The 17,490-nt window shown below is 42.1% G+C and overlaps 1 protein-coding gene across 6 annotated transcripts in view; it reads right to left on the reverse strand.

Moving 5' to 3' along the window:
* Nucleotides 1-17,490, reverse strand: part of OSBPL3 (oxysterol binding protein like 3) — a 205,539-nt gene that overhangs the window by 75,790 nt on the left and 112,259 nt on the right. For all 6 annotated transcript variants that reach the window (XM_061198599.1, XM_061198598.1, XM_061198595.1 and 3 more), the window contains one exon: nucleotides 14,146-14,382. In XM_061198599.1, coding sequence (XP_061054582.1) covers nucleotides 14,146-14,241 — 96 coding nt within the window. In that variant the 5' untranslated portion in view covers nucleotides 14,242-14,382. The remainder of the gene's footprint in view (nucleotides 1-14,145; nucleotides 14,383-17,490) is intronic.

A 17,490-nucleotide genomic window follows, 5' to 3' on the forward strand; every position in this document is an offset into this window, starting at 1 on the left:
GCTGGGATCCTGAGCAGAGCTGCCACGTCTCCCATCCTGCATCCCCCTGAACTGGGGCGGGAAATCAGCCTGTGCATTTTAATGCTGCCTAGTCTTTGCTCATTCGCTGTCTTACATCTGGAACATCTGCCCCACCTACTTCTCAGCCTGGTGAATTCTCACTTAGCCCCACATCACCTCCTCCTCGGGGCAGAAATCCTTTCCCTCCTCAGCACTTGCAGACCTCACTTGCACTCTCTGTCTCCCTAGCTAGAAGGTGGGTACCGTGAGGACAGAGACTGGGGCTTATTTCTTATCACCTCACTACCTGTGACATAGGGGCCCTAAATAAATATTTGCTGAACAAATGAGGCTATAAAAAGGGCCTCACAGAGCCCTTGGGGTCAGGGACTTTAATAATATGTGCTGGATTGGAGTGAACTGGTACTCAGGACAGAAAAAAGCAGAGATGTCACTTTCTCTTGGCTAAAGGCACCAGGTGGCAGGAAGTGGCTTCTACTGTGCTTCACATACCAGTGACCCAGGAGGAGGACGAGCGCCCTGAGAAACACAGTGCAGGTGGACCTGGGCCCAGGGGAGATCAGGCCCTGCTGACTTAGCCCAACACAGCTGGGCTGATATCTGCCCTGGGGGCGTCAGGCTTAAAGCTCCCCATGAATATCAGGTGGAGAGAGAAATATGACAGGGTAGGGGGAAGCGGCTTCTTAAGGTCTTTGCTTGAGTTTAACGGAAGACAGTCTGGCACTGTCATTTGGCATTAAATTCAGTCTGTTTCACTGAACATCTAAAAGTGCCAAATATAGAAAGCTGCTTTGTGGTGGGAAAGGCAACTAAGGATTTATTCATGCTCATGAGCTGGCAAAGTTCATTTCCATATTGCTGAGTGCACAAATTGAAAGCACTTCCCTCCAGCACAGCTGTTTCCACAGCATACATCTCCTCTGCACCTTTCAAATGCTGGGTTCTCAGTCACTGCCCTTGCAGTGATGTCAGAAATAGAAAACGATTTAAAACTTTAAATTCTTCCTGCAGCTGAAAAGTGTTGTGAAAGGAAGCTTTGTGGTTGCCTCTGTCTGCCATGACTGGAAAGTGGGTTGTTCTGATTATTTATTTAGTCTGTTTATCAGGTTTTTAAAAATCACAAGGCAATCCCCAGCATTAAATCATGTGGAACACAATTTAACATGACTTTAAAGGCATGTGTAACCTTCTAAAGCCTCAGGACCATCAATATCATCTTTTATGACTGTATTATGAACACATGGAAATGCTTGCCAACAGATTTCCAGTTAATATAACGATAGCTTTAACTGATGTCAGACCAATTCTGGACTTATATTTCAATCACTGACACTTGGAGTTGTTGCTTCTTGTCAATTGTTTCTCCCTCAACTAAGAGTTTTTGAACACCAACAAACCTGATAGAAAGAAAAATTAAAAGAATAGAGTGGGGGGGGGGTGGATATGCAATCTAACGCAGTGCCTCTCAACTGTAACGTACCAATCGCTGAAGATCTTGTCAAAACACAGAGTTCAGGTTCGTAGGGCTGGGGCGAGGCCTGAGCTCCTGCACCTGCACAGGTGAGGCTGCTGCTTTTGTTGGACCACAGAACCACTCCAAGCAGCCACACTCTAGGAGACCAGCCTGCCTTGAAGAACTGGGATTTGACTCAATAGGTTCTGAGGGTAAAACCAGGGCCAATGGGTGAGAATTATAAGGCCCTGGATTCCAACTCTGCATAAAGGATGATGGTCTGATAATAATTAGTGCTATGAAAAATAACAGAAACGACAAGGGCTGTGAAAGAGTACGTTCCCTAGTCACTGGGGAGCTCTGTCAGAGGCTGGCATAGGTGCTGCAGAGGGATTCCTAGACTAGGAAGGAGGTCAGGATAAATGAGCTTGAGACCCCTTCTAAATCTTATATCATAACCTCATGTCTATTAACTGGGTATAAAGTCTCAGTTATGCGAGGTAAGTTCTAGAGATTTGCTTACGACATTGTGCCAACAGTTAACAATACTATTGTATTGTGCACTTAAAAATTTGTTAAGATAGTAGATCTCATGTTAAGTGTTACCATAATAAAAATAAATAAAATGAAATAAAAGAAAATATTGGCTGATAAAGTCTCCCAAAAAACAAATTAAAAATGAGTAGTATTAACTTCAGTCTAGTAACTTCAGGTTCAATCCCTGACCTTAGGATCTAAGTGAGAAGATGAAGGAAAAAAAAGGAAGACTGAGCCATGAAGAGCCTCCTCAGACTCTGAAAGCTCCGTGGGGAGCAGCACGTGACCTGCCAACAGCCACTGTCTTGCCTCTCCCTTCACACACACAGCCGCAGTTCACCAACCCACACCAGGGTGGAAAGGTAAACACTCAGATGACTGAGGCCCCCAAATGTCTTAAGTCTTAATTACTTGGGTAGTCCCAGACCAAAACCCTGGAGACTTAATAACTTAGATAACAGAGAATATGCAATTGGTCTTTGGGGTAAACCCTTGAGAAAACACCGGAGGCGAGGATAAGAAAAGGAGATACTGACAACGGGGAGAAAAAGCATGTGAGTTATCAGGTCTGTCGGTGACTCCACCTGAGGCCATTCCTATCTTGGGTACCAAATAAGAGAAAAATGCTTTCCAATTGTGTTGACCACAGGTGGATTTATAATTAAAATAGTATTAACAAAAAACTTTAATGCACATATAATGATGATTTCTATCCTGTTTATCCCTCACTTAGCATTTATGGGTATAATTACATTGGTACTTTTTAAGATCCTCAAATAAATCTGTGGGTTATTAATATTTGTTAAATATCCCCCAATTGTATACAAGACCTTCAAGACTATGGACTGCATCTTTTATGCACTTTTCTCTCTGTAATAAGAGCCTGCTCTGTAAATAAGAGCCTCTTAAGAGCTGTAGCTACTGTTAAAGATGGAGACACCCAACCCCATAGATGTCATTCTGCTCTGGCCATGCAGCCCACCAGCGTGGTGGCAATGTTTTTATAGTTGCTCTTGTGGTAGTGATTATAGTGATACAAGTAACAACTACTATTTGGTGGATAACTTCTATGTGCCTCACAATGATTCTGTAATGAAGGTATTATTATTCTCATTTTACAGACGAGGAAAATGAAGCTCCAAAGTAGTTTGCCCAGGATCACAAACTATTGAGTGGTGGACCCCATCTGTGGTCTGGAGACCACACACAGAACTTCTCTGTTCAACATCAACTCTGGACAAGACGACCTACAAGTGTATTAGAGTCCATCCAAGGCCACTTACTCCCCTTCCCCAGGACTACTTTCTCCCCAAGCAGAGTCTGTCTCTGACAGCACGTTCTGGCACTTAGCATGCATGTGTGTTAGCCAATGATGACAGGACAGCTCTCTCCACCCAAGGGACTCAAGAGTCTCTTCTGAGTTTTTTTTCCAGGGAATACAGTAATGATTTGTTTTATCCCATAGAGTCATGAAATATTTCTTTTAAACACAAGTTTGAGAGAAAATGTGGAAGTTACCCAGCTCTTTCATTTTAGAGATGAGGAATCTAAGAGAAACGATCTTAGTAGGGCCACAACAAGGAGTGAAGGACTTCTGAGGACCAGAACCCAGTCCTTTGACCCCAACTCAGTACCCTTTCCACTACCCCTTCCTAAGAATTACCATGTTTCCATAGTGGCAGACGGCCTTGTGTAGGAGATCCTGGGCTAACTCACCACATGGACATACACCATGGGATAACAGGGAAAATCTCTAATACAGACTCTTATGTGAGTGGGACTAGACCAGAGGCACGACGGTGGGGAGACTTCCGCTTGGTTTTATACTTTCCAGCACTGTTCAGTGTTTTATCTTTACTACCTTTAAATTTAAAAAAATCATACCTCTTTTGGCATATCATAGAGCTCTGCCCTTTGGCGTCTGAGCCCTGGTGAGAATCACTGACTCTCCGTATTCAGATATAACACTTTTGTAGTCCAAGCACAGGGCAACCACAGCTCCTCAAGAAAACCCACCCCACCCCCTTGCTGGATGGTGCTAGCTGATGACAGTACTCTCGCTCACAGTGCACTCAAAGCTATTTTTTCAGAGCTAATTGAAATTTACAATCAAAGTAGAGGTACATTCTGGCTAATTAATGCATATATGATTTAAAAATCATAGGAGAAGGTGGCAGAAGTTTAGCACAATGAACGTCCAAATCATCAGTGACTTTCTTTCACCTCTCTATAAGAATAACTGGTTCTCATCATGAGAACCTAGCAACAGGTTAAGATCCCGGAGAGCCTCATGAATCAAAAAAGGAATGGCTTTTGTGTTATGTAGGTTATATTCTAGTTATAACTGAGCTTCTATTTAACGGGGTAGTCTCTAACTCAAAGGTCTAAGGCTTAGCTCCAGGTAGATACTGGAGATGCAAAGATGTGAAACCAAATGCTGGCCTTCAAAAAGTTAACGTACATTAAAAATAGAGACACCACTCGGTTGAAAACTTGTAAATGCCGAATGGGAGTCTCACAAAAACGTGCTACAGACTCCTGTTCTGGGGTAGGCACAATCTCACATAGGGCTGGATCCACCTTAGCGAAATGACTTGAGCTGGGATATGAAGAAAAACTGACACAGTGTGAGAAGCAGGGTTTCTGAGGCTACCCTGACAAATTACCACAACGTTGGTGACTTAAAGCAACAGAAATTTATCCTCTAACAGTTCTGGAGGCCAGAAGTCCAAAATTAAGGCGTTAGCAGGCCTATGCTCCCTCCAGAGACTCTAAGGGAGAATGTGTTTGTCTTAACTTGGGTTGCTGTAACAAAATACCACAGACTGGGAGGGTAGTCCAAGATAAAGGTGCTGGTAGATTCGGTTCCTGGTGAGAACCCGCTCCCTGACCTGTAAACAGCTGCCTTCTCACTGTCTGCTCTTCCTCCACGCCTAAGAGCAAGAAGCTCTGTCGTCTGTCCTCTTCTCATAAGGGCATTAATCCCAGGATGAAGGCACCACCCTCATGATCTCATCTGAACCTAACTACTCCCCAGAGGCCCCACCTCTAAATGTCATCATATTGGGGGTCAGGGTTTCAACATATGAACTGGGGTGGGGCGGGCACAGACACAAACATTCAGTCTACAATAGCGTTCCTTGCCCCTTCCGGTTTCTGGTGGCCTTGGCGTTCCTTGGCTTGTATTCCCATCACCCAGATCTCTGCCTCCGTCTTCACACACATCACCTTCTCCTCCATGTCTGTCTTCTCTCTGTGTGTTTCTTATAAGGACACTGGTCACTGAACTTGGGGCTGACCCGGATAATCCAGGATGTTCTCCTCATCTCAAGATTCTTAAATTAATTACATCTTTTACCAAATAAGGTAACCTTCACAGGTCCCTAGGACTAGGATGTAGACATATCTTTGGGGGTGGGGGGACCATTCAGCCTACTACACAGGGCAAGAGGGACCACTAGGCCAGAGACTGCCAGGAAAGTGACTCATCTGGAGTGAGAATAGAGAGGAGGTGATTTTGGTTGTGGTGGGAGCTTGTGTAGAGGTGAAGAGGGAGACACAGCTGGACTCGATGGTAGGGCCAGGGTGTAGAGGACCTTAGAGAGATGCCAGATTATTCCAGGGAAGTCTCCCGTTTTGCCTCTGTCCTACTTACACTGTCACTTCTCGGCCTTTAGTATCAATATTTTAATAGCATCACATCACTGAAGTAGACTCAGACTTTCCCCTCCCTGGGAAAGAACTGTTGAGTCACTTTGGTTCACATTTGCATCTATAGCTCCTAGAAAAACATCTAGTAGCTGCAAAGCTAGTAAGCTGTGCTCTCAACAAAAGCATCGGAATCAGTTCTGCCTTCCTGTATCCTGCACTATGGCCAATGCCAACCGTGAATAAATACACTGATTCTCTTAAGGTATCCATGTAGTTTCTACCAAACTAGTGTTTCTAAAACCCACCAAAATATATTTTCTATGTGTGTTATTCTGGAATTGCAGAACAGTTTGTATGGTTCAGTAACTTCCAGAAGTGTTTTAAGAGTTTGGTTTCTTGTGCTCTTCAGAGTGTGGAAGGCAGCTGTCATTTGTAGACATGCAAAGTGACAAGGAAACCCTGACAATTCAAATACATCATTTTAGCTGAAGTTTTCATTTCTTCCTGTATCAAATGTTTGTTTTTTTCTTTACAAGACTTACTCAGAGTAGAAATATATTGAGAATTGTGTTGCGTCTTTGCCCTTCCTACTTTCAGTGCATAATGTCACAACCATAGGTGTGACCAAAAGGTAGGCAGTAAGGAGATGTAAAAGGCTCAGAAAGGGGGGGATCTGAAAAACTAAGATGGAACTATATAGTTAATTATTTTTCTCTGTTGGAGCCACCAGAAAAATAACAGCTCTGGACAAACAAACCTGGGGGATCCTTATGGCTGCTTCCCTCATCTGTGTTACTCTTGCCCCTGCATTCACAGAGTGTTGGCTTCTGGAGGTTTGTTTAAACAACAATCATTTGTACATAGGGCACGTGGAACTTGAATTAACTTCTAAAGAAGCTTTCTAGCATCTAAAGAAACCTAGTGTTCTTCAAATAGATGGCTGCCTGACCCTCTACCACTTCTTAGCTGTGTGACTCTAAACCGGCAGTTAATTGGGTCCTGTTTTCTTTCTAAAGCGTAGAAAAAATAGACCTCGTTGGATTGTTTTGAGACTCCAAAGGAGAGTAGGAAAGGATCTCATGAGCTGTAAAGGTGCTATCAGATGCTTGTTAACTTCTAGAGTCCCTTGCTGACTCTTTTCAGAGCAGCCTAGACAGAAGCCAAGCCGTCTGCCTCTGCATAGTGCCACCAGCCTCGCAGCTGAAAGGATGAAACAGGGAAGCAGTCACCATGTGGTACTGCTTGAGGGCTCCTGGGACTCCTGCTTCTGGAAGGTGAATGGTTTATGTGCCAAACACTTACATAACACTACGTGCTGGCTCTCTTCTAACTGAAGCAACTGTCACAACCTTATGTGACACAAGGCACAGGGGGATTAAGGACCTTGTCCAAGGTCAAACAGCTTATAAACAGCCCGAGATTTAAACTCAGGCTATCTGGCTCTCAAGCAACTTCATGCTCGTTGCCTTTTATTTTCTGTGACCATCATAGAACAATGTGACACAGTCATGCCATTCCCAAGCCACTCTTCCTTGACGGGTCTTTCTTGTGGTGTTTATTCAGCCCATACTTACAAAAGGCAGCTGGTAAATCTCAGTGTCTAAAGACACAATGAATTAAAAGAAATAAATGGAACTACATATTTTCAATACCCAGAGAGCTGAAATTATAAACACCTGAACATTATAGCTTTAATTCACTCTTCTTGGCAAATTCTCTCCCATTCAACTCCTGTGTCTTACGGGTTCTGGCAGCAAGCCCAGCCACCCTGGGCTCCCTGGAGTACAGCATGATCTAAGAGCCTGCATAAATAAATTCTCATCAGGTGACCCTGGGAGAGCTCAAAGGCCACCTCAGATGGCCCCAGGGACAAGAGGGTGACAAGAATAAATTGCATAATTGTATGGAGACTTAACATAGCAATAGATCTCTCCATTTCAAATCCCCTGCAATAATGAGAGAAGCACTTGTTAATTATTTTGGAAGGATTCAGTTCCAGATTTCTGACTTACACAGCAAATTTAAAAAAAAACGGAAGCCATGCTCTCTTTACAACCCACAGTCTTCCCAATCAGAGTTGCTTTCTTATTTGTAGTGATGAGTTCAGCTGTCCTATCCTTAGTAGTTTCACATCCCCCTGCTCATGGTCTCTTAATAATAGGTTCTCAATGGATATTTGTTGAAGAAATAAAAATTAGGGCATATAGAACTCTTTCAAAAAAGAAAAAACCTATTCATTCATCTCTAGCACAATCTGGCTTCTGAAATGTGTTACTTTGAAAGTTCTAGGAAGGAAATGTAAGGGGCAGTGGGAAAAAGACAAGAGGAAATTACTCATATTTTACAGGTTTTGAAATAGCAATTCTCTCTCCCACTTAGACATCCCTTAACCTACTTAATATATGTATAGAGCTTTGTGAATTGCAGTCTTTCTACCTAGCAACCACATGCTTATTCATTCATTCATTTAATCCACACTTACCGAATGTCTACCATGTGCAGCCTAGGTACTCTGTATTTATTCTTTCATTTAGTTTTCAAAAGGAAGCAAAATTATCTACATTTCACAGCTGAAGAACCAAGACTCAGAGGTTTTCTATAACATGGCAAGGTCATCCAGCTAGCAAAAAGCAGAGCCAGTGTGAATACAGGTCAGTTAAAACAAAGACAGTCTTTACTTCTGTTCCATACTTTCCAACAGAGCAGTTTGTCTGGAGACCCCAGGTTTAGAAAGTATTTAGGGATTTCATCATCTGCCAGGAAAAACTCAATGGAGAGGTCTTTGTTCATTTTTTGAAATCCTCGTATGTCTGTCACCAGAGTGAGGGAGCTGGGGAATTTGTGGCTTTTTGCTCCCATTCCCCACATGTACCTGCCCATGCATTTCAACCTGCCCTCGACAGAGGGATATTTGCTGCTGGTGTGCAGTAAATTCAGCCCGGTAATTTGCATCTGCCATGTGCAAAGCCCCGTGCCAGTGCTGTGAGAGCTCAAAAGATGTGTAAATAGGACCCAGGACTCAAAGAACCACACACTCTTTCAAACCAATGAATTAATCAAAAGAGAGGAGAGAACAGGGCTGTGTTAGGCATGGCATTAGCCAAACTGAAGGTTCCCAAACAGAACATTTGTGAAGGTCTCTCTCAACTCCTGTCTGGTGCCTGGCAGAACTGGGGTACCCTCTTCCTCTGTTCCTATTTTCTCATGAACGGACTTAAACCAGACTTTCATGCCCACCACTCCAAGGAAACCACTCGGCAATGTCACCAATGACCTCCACAACCAACGGTCATTCTCAACTTCACTTTATTTGACCTATCAAGCAGCCACTTAAAACTAGACTATTGCAATTCACATAGACTGCATACATGTTGGAAATGATCTACAGATATTATTTTTTATAAAAATTATTTTTAAAGGGCTAAAGCAATAAATGAAGATTCTTTTCAAGAAAATCACAAAATTCAAAAGGGCAGAACAGTTTCATATGATTTAATCTAGCTAAAGGGGATAGCTGAGCCAAATCCTGGGGTGGCGAAGAACAGTGAAGCAAAGACTGACTTAGAACACTACAAGGAATGGGGTGTGACGAAGACAGTCAGAAGGGACCAACAACCTATTCTCTGTGTAAGCTGGGTTCCTTTAGTTGGAGATTTCCTGCAAGGAGAATAGATTCCTATCCAGTAAAGGTGCTATATCTAAAGGATGGTCTATTTCAAAGAGATCTACTTCTTGTGCAGAGAATCAGAGTTCTTGAAACAAGGACATCTCACTTCTGGCTCCAGAATTCGCCAAAGTAAAGGGAGCTCATCAGTAATTGTTTCTTAAATTTACAGAGGACCTTTCTCCAATGAGCTTCAATGGCTTTTAGCCAGTGAAAATACTAAATTTTCTCTCACGACATCCCTGCAAAGGAAGCAGAAGATGGAGAACTGAGGTGAACTTCACTTGCCAGAAGCTCCTCCAACAGCAGAATATAAAGACTGTAGCAGCTTTCTCTTGATTTCAGCCCTCTAATATCACTAAGGGGTGACAAATGTGGCACCCATGCTGCCACTTACCCTGTGTATGCCCATGAGCCATTACTGAAAACATGGCACTCTTTTCCACTGAACCCAGACTCAACTGCAGAATCCTTCTCAACACAATGCTCTAAGCAGCTACTACCAATAGATAGGTGAATGCATGGGGAAAGGACATACAAGGACACTCATGCAAGGACAAAACACAGCAGAACAGAATGGGATAAGAATTTAACGCCTGGGATTTCCCTGGTGGTGCAGTGGATAAGACTCCGCATCCCCAATGCAGGGGGTCCGGGTTCAATCCCTGGTCAGGGAACTAGATCCCACATGCATTCTGCAACTAAGAGTTTGTATGTCACAACTAAGGAGCCCACGTGCCGCAACTAAGGAGCCAGTGAGCCGCAACTAAGGAGCCCACGTGCCACAACTAAGGAGATGCAAGCCGTAACTAAGATCTCACACAACCAAATAAACAAACAAACAAACAAATAAATAAACGAATTTAACACTTTTTCCACTTGCTTTAGGTACAGGTTATGTTGTATGTTCAAGATATCAAATGTAGCTCATATATTAAACTTTCTGTTACATTCTTCCCTAAAAGTACTTTGTTAATATGTATAAAGTAAGATACATTTTATTTTAAAGTATACATTCATATATACATTGTATAGTTTTGTGGACCTCTGTACAACACTAACGAGGTATGGGTAGGTACACGTATGATGCCTGCAAAAGTTTCTGGGGGCAAAAGGTAGAACTACTCACTATGAAAATTTAGGTTTTCCACATATAGGAATGAAATTCAAATTAATGTTAACTATAATAATAAAAATAAACGTTAATATTAACTCAGCACCTACTATGAGTCTGACCCTACATTAAATGCTTTAGTTCTAATCCTCACAATAATCGTATGAGAAAAGAACTATTATTATTCCAATTTTATTGATGAGAAAACTGAGGCTTAGAGAGTTTAAGGTTGCAGAATTAATTATTGAGTGGAACCAAGGTTGGAGAGTTCAAGTTCTAATCACTAGGCATACCTTCCTCCTAAAATTATCTTGATAAAATTATATTTAAAGGCTGTTTCCACATTGACAAAATGAGGCATAGTATATTTAAAATTTCAAAAGCCCTAGTATTTAAGTTAAAAGATGACAGCACCCTTCTCCTTGGGTTTTCAAGGCTGTAAGTTGTAAACTTTGTCTTAGGTTCAATTTGTAGAAATGAAAAACACAGATCACACTTAACACCCAGGTCTCATCATTTTGTCCATTAAGGAAGCAAGCTCTTCTAACACAGATATTTGGAAAGGGGAGTATCCACACATAAATGAGGGCTTCTTGAGATTTACATGAGGAGGCTCTGGGATAGGAAAAACAAGTTCAAGTTCAGTTCAAGAAACAAGGACAAGGGCAAATTCAGTGGGAGGAACTGAAAGAAAGCCAGTATGGCTACAGTACAGAGAACCAATGTCACCTGGCAATGGTGGATGAGAATTTAAACGAAAATGACTCCAGAAGACCAAGTCTTTCAGTCAAGGTTGTACTGCAAGTTTATGCATTTAGTGCCCCTTCCCTGTCACCTCACGAGCTCCAAACAGAAAAAATATATAAAAATATAAACATGTAGGGTTTTTTTTTTGATATGTCTGTGTGATTTGGAATAAAACAAAACAAAACAAGATTCAATATCTCATGGATAAGACACAAAATAGAAATGCAAAGGATACTGCAGACAGAGGCATCCAGGAGTCCTACTTCAGTGGCTAATGAAGCTACAAATATCCCCAGGAAAAGGCTGGGTCCTGAGCTAGCTTATTGTTGGAAATCAGAGAATGTGGAGGGGGAAGCACCACACCATGATGAAAGGAGGCTTTAAAAATCTGCCTATCCAGAGAGATGGTAGGACGCAGACAGTCTCACAACCAGGACCTGGCCATGCTGCACGCTGGCCTGGTGGTGGCTCTTATATACTCCTGGTTGATGTGGAACAGAGGCGCCAGCTACAAATATCAGACTTGGCTCTGGACTGGGGTCATCAGAGGTAGGAAGTAGGTAATAGAAAATCACAGGTGAGTGCAGAGAAAGGACACAGGGAAAGCAACCTCAAGATGGTGCCCTAAACTGTAATTCCAAAGTATGTGAGAAAAACTAGCATTAAGGAAGATGGCCAATAAACTTAACATCAGACTTATCTCCTCCAGATGGAATGAATAGAACAACCTAAAAATGACTTTAATCTGGAGCTTTAAAAACAAGTAGGTTTTTGCACAGATTATCTTCATTGGTTATATGTGAACATTCCTCAAATTAAATAAATTATATAAATCTTGAAGTTTTAAATGGTGAACTTGTACTTTCCAGCAAAGTGACTGGAAACACAGCATGGTCGCTACATTTAGCACCCAAGAGACCCCTGGATATGGCTGTGTTCCCTAAGAGCCATGAAGTAAGAACTTCCAAGGTCCCTGTACCTCTGTGGCACCTTCAGAAACTAAAAGACAGTCTTGGGACAGTGTGTGATGTGGGATGGACATGGATTGCCAAGGTGGAAAACACAGAGGGAAAAGCTGAGCCAGTCCTGCGACAGAACACCTTTCTTTGATAGAAGGATGGGAAAGTGGATTGAATAAGAAAATGGTTCCTGAAAATTAAACTTGGCCTTATAACTAGACTCAGGCTAAAGCGGGAATGAACTTATTAAATTCTCCATCTTCTCTGGCACAGAGGGAAAATAAGTGTTTATGTGCATAAAGCAACACTACATGCAAATTAAAGTGAGAAATCCTAAATATAAAAGATGACCAATTGATGAATGAACGGCTGAATGACCAACCCATTCTAAGTCAGAAAAAAGGTGAGGCCTCAAGCACATTCCTCTTACTCTTTATGATGTAACCTCAAAAATAAAAGCTCTGTGAAAACCAAATCAATCAATTTCAAATAACACATCAAAAAAAAGTTTCTATGGTATTCAGTCCTAGAATTTCATTCATTGCACTGCTCCAGTTGCTATGGTGTTATAAGCACTGGCTGTTTGAATGAATCATGTGTTCTCCCTTTATCCAAGGAGGATATGGCAATAGATGCTACTAAATGCAAAGGGCTGGGGGAAGATCACATACTCGGCTCTAATCCCAACCAGATTTTTGGCTTAGGGAGAGAAACACTCCCGTGGAAAGCTGACAAAGTGGGTGAGATTAGCTACCCTCATGAAACTAGAACTCCCACGGAGCCATGATACGTTAGCCAAGGAGTAACCTTAGTCATTTTTTTTAATCCCAGAAGGAAGTGATAACAGTGATGAAAAAATTATTCTGCCTAACCCCTCAGGGGAGATCTTGGAGAGCTCCCCAAACGCCCCTATGGCAAGATCTAATTTGTCTAGAATTATAGATTCTAATGCCACGAAGCAGTATTGAGAGGTGGCAAGCTCCCTGTCCCAGGCAATGTTGGAAGGGAAAGACCCGTGGTGATGCGTCATAAATGTGTGGACATGCCTGAGGTGGGAGGTTGCTTGACTGTTGCTTCCAATCTGGAACCAAGGACTCAGAGCCAATTTAGGCCAGTGCGTCCCATGGAGGAAAGGCAATGCCAACACAGCCAGCAGACACTCAAAAGGCTCCGAGACCACTTCGGTTGTAAACCCACAGCTTTTGGGCAGCCCACTCTCTTTTGACTTAACTGAAGGTGAAAGAATTATAATAATTAATGTGCATTTACTGCCATGGATCTAACACCAGCAAATTCTGCTAACAGAGATTTTTTTAGAAAGGAAATCAAGGAGCAACATATAATTAGCTGAGAGTTATTTAGGAGTTAATTATTCAGTCCTTTGTTTCACTTCTTTCTTCTTCCTTCTTGATTCCTTTTGACCACTTCTCTGTTGACTTGCTTCCCTTGCCCGTTAGAGAAGTAAAGCAGGTGAGACCCAAAGTTAAAACAGGGCATTCTGTGGTTGGAAGCTGTCATAAAAGGTTTGGTAAAGTGAAGGAAGAAGAGGGTGGGAGGATATTATAATTACTGGAAAAGTGATTGTTAGCTTTTTTGTTTTGGTTAGTAGGGTATAAAGGAAAGTGTGGGCTCTGGAGTCAAACAGAATGAGCTTTGGTTTCTTGTTTCTGCCACTTAATAGACTAGCTATGTGTCCTTGGGCAGATAACTCAGTTGGTCTGACTCAGCTTCCTCACAGAGAAAACAGGAATATCAATATCTGTGTTGGAGGACAGTTGCAACGATTGAGTAAAATAATCCAAAGAGACAAATACATTTCTTAGGCTCTCGAGCTGCATTATTAAAATTATCTAAAATTTACTCTTCTTAGATAATTAAGATATGACTAAAAGCAAATGCTCTTAAACTGAGAAGTAGGAGTTCCCAAGTAAATGTACAGATTTTAATCTGCAAACTTCTTGATTTAAATTTGCATCTTAAAATTTGCATTAAACTTTACCTGTCGACTTCCCTGCTTGGAAGAGCAACTACTTGTGCTCCTTGAAGGTGAGACCAATTTTGGGGACACCCCAAGGCTCTTCTCATCACTCATCATGAACAGCAGGTCCTTGGCCTTGATGTAGTCAAAATGCCATAGAAGACAGTGGAGCAGAGAGTATGGAAGTCCGACACAAGCAGGTGGCTCAGCTTTTATCCAATATGTTTTAAAAGCATCTTGGATGACCCAGAGGAAATCCTTAAAACAAAAAGAAAAGAATTAGAGAGAAGGTACAAGGCATCAGACATCATCTATAATTAGCACTGATTGCCCACAAGTGGTTTATCTACACTACAGATTACAGAGCCACGATGGTTACTCACATCAGGGGCTGTGAAGGAAAAGACGCATTATACCTATCTCTTATTGGAAATTATGTATAGGCAGTTTTTCGTGTAACTTTGCAATATAATAGGCTTAAGAACGTGAGTAAGAAAATTTGAGTCCAGACACATACAAAATCTGTACTATAAAAACCATCCCAAACCACGAGATACTACTTCATACCAACCCTGATAGATACAATCAAAAAACTGCAAAATAACAAGTGTTGGAAGAAACTGCAACCTTTAGGCATTGCTGCTAGGAATGCAAAATGGTGTAGCCGTAGTTGAAAACAGTTTGGCAGTTTTTAAAAAGTTAAACATAGAATTACCATATGATTCAGCAACTCCACTCCTAGGTATATACCCGAAAGAACTGAAAACAAGTATTCTAAGAAAAACTTGTATAAGAATGTTCACTGCTATGCTATTTATTCACAAGAGTCAAAGGTAGAAACAACCCAAATGTCCATCAACTGATGCATGGATAAACTACATATGGTATATGCTATGGTCTGGATGTTTACACCTCCCCCCTAATCGCCACCTCCACCCAAATTCATATGTTGAAATCCTAATGCCCAATGAGATAGTATTAGGAGGTGGGGCCTTTGGGAGGTGTTGGGTCCTGAGGGCAGAACCCTCATGAATGGCATTACTGCCCTTATGAAAGAGACCCCAAAGATTCCTGGCCCCTCCCACCATGGGAGGGTACTGTGATAAGCCTGCCACCTGAAGAGGGCCCTCTGACCATGCTGGCATACTCATCTTGGACTTCTAGCCTCCAGAACTGTGAGGAATAAATTTCTGTTGCTTATAAGCCACCCAGACTGTGATATTTTGTTATAGCAGCCCAAACAGACTAAAACAGCATATTCACACAGTGGATTATTATTCACTTCTGTTATACATGCTATAACAGAAATGAACCTTGAAAACATTATGGTAAATGAAAGAAGCCAGACACACAAAAAAAACACATAGTGTATGTTTCTATTTATATGAAATATCCAGAGTGGGCAAATCCATAGAGAGAGAAGGCCAATTAGTGGTTGCCAGGGGCTGGAGGATTTGAGGAATGGAGTCTAGCTATGGGGTTTCCTTTAACGGTGATTAAAATGTTCTGGAACTAGATAATGGTGATGGTTGTACAGCACTGTGAATGTACTAAATGTCACTGAATTGTACACTTGAAAGTGGTTAAAAAGTTAATTTTATGTTATGCATTTTACTACAATTAAAAAAAAAAATCCCTTTCTGGTTTTTTGGGGGATAGAGGTGGGTAATTTGTTCTACCAAAGGTTTCTGGAGACATCTTATAAAAAAAAACTATAACATGATGTGACAAAAACTATGGGGGAAAGCAGAATTTTCCATACCATCTATTAGCATATTAGTAATTAAATCAATGATCATTTGTTGAGTCCATACTACTTACTGCCAAGCACTATAATATGGGTTTCCCAAACACAGTGTCTCATTTAATCAAAGTCTGATGGGATGGGTACTATCTGCATTTTACAGAGGAAAAAGCCAAGTTTCTGAGAAGTTAAGTCAGTTGCCCAGTCATGCAGCTGGCAAGAGACTGAATCCAGGCTAGGTCCCAGGCCTTTAACCTTGGTGCTGGAAATTAGCATGCCTTGACGGCCAGGTCTGGTGATAACAGCTACTGCCCCATCTCTGGGACCTAAGAGAACTGAGGAGCTGAACCAGGAAGACGCAGGAGGGAGCACATCATAAGCCAGCTTTGAAGAGGCAATGCCGCATTCTCTCCACAGCACAGTACGGATCTCCAAGATGGCAAGGATCTCTGGCGGGGAAGGGGATTGACCAGGGCATTGGCAGAGACCCCTTTATGAAACTGAGTCTCTCTGCTGACTTTAGGATTAACCGCTCTATCCAAAACTTTATGCCCTTTCTTGTTTTGCAGCTGTGCCTCCTCAGCAGTGAGGAGCATCAAAGTAACAAAGCAAGAGCCTATGGAGCCTTCTCAGGACAGACCCCACTCCGCATGTCCTCTGCCTGCCTCTTGTTTATACAGAAAAGCTTAGTCTCCCAGGCCTCCCCTGAGTCTCAAAAGGCTGGCTCAAGAGTTAGCGATTAGGAAATGTGAAGATGTAGAAACAAAGAATAGCTGCTGTGCCAGGAAACTGGTAACAATTTAGATCATAAATCAGCAGTCACTGAACTCCCGGTTCCTTGAAAGATATAAAGGCCTGACACACATTCCTGAGTTGTTTCTACAGGAAGCAGACCCTCACCAGATGAAAACTGCTGACCTCAAGCACGGAGACCCCAGGCCAGTTGAAACTGGAAGATTGATGATGCTCAAAACTTCACCTTGATGCCAACCAATCCAAGGATTGTGCACGAGCTGGTCATGCACCCTGCAGCCCCCTCACTCACACTGTCTTTAAGACCTCTGTCTCCTAACTGGCAACTTGGAGATGGTCTTAAGACATTAGTCCACCACCTTCCCAGATTGCTGGCCTCCTGAATAAAGCAACTTTTCCTTTTCCACCAACCCTTATCTCTTGAGTATTGGCCTTTCGAGCAGCGAGCAGCCGAACTTGGTACCTGCCTCATCCGGTTACATTTACAAGTAGTTGGCTGGGCTGCCACCCCTGTAGCTCTTTAGGGGTGAACCACTGCCTTTACCCACAGCCCTGAGTTAAGGGTGACTAACAAGTTTAGGTTTTGCCTTCAGACTTTTATTTGACACACTAAGTAAATTCTACAACTTTCCCAAGCACGTTAACAACAATAAAAAAAAATGTTTTATATCTAATTCATTTGGTTCTTAGTGTTCACATAGTCTAATTTTAAAAGAAAGATGTTATACAGCTGTCCAGGAACCAGCTAAATATTATATCAAACTTTTGGTTAATTATTAAGCACTCAAGTCTCCTATGCCTTTCACTAACACTTCTTAAATAATGAGTATGCTAAGGCCACAAACTAAAACCAAGACAATGCAGAGAAA

This window comes from Eubalaena glacialis, chromosome 8 (genome assembly GCF_028564815.1).
Source record: "Eubalaena glacialis isolate mEubGla1 chromosome 8, mEubGla1.1.hap2.+ XY, whole genome shotgun sequence".
Classification (NCBI taxonomy): domain Eukaryota; kingdom Metazoa; phylum Chordata; class Mammalia; order Artiodactyla; family Balaenidae; genus Eubalaena; species Eubalaena glacialis.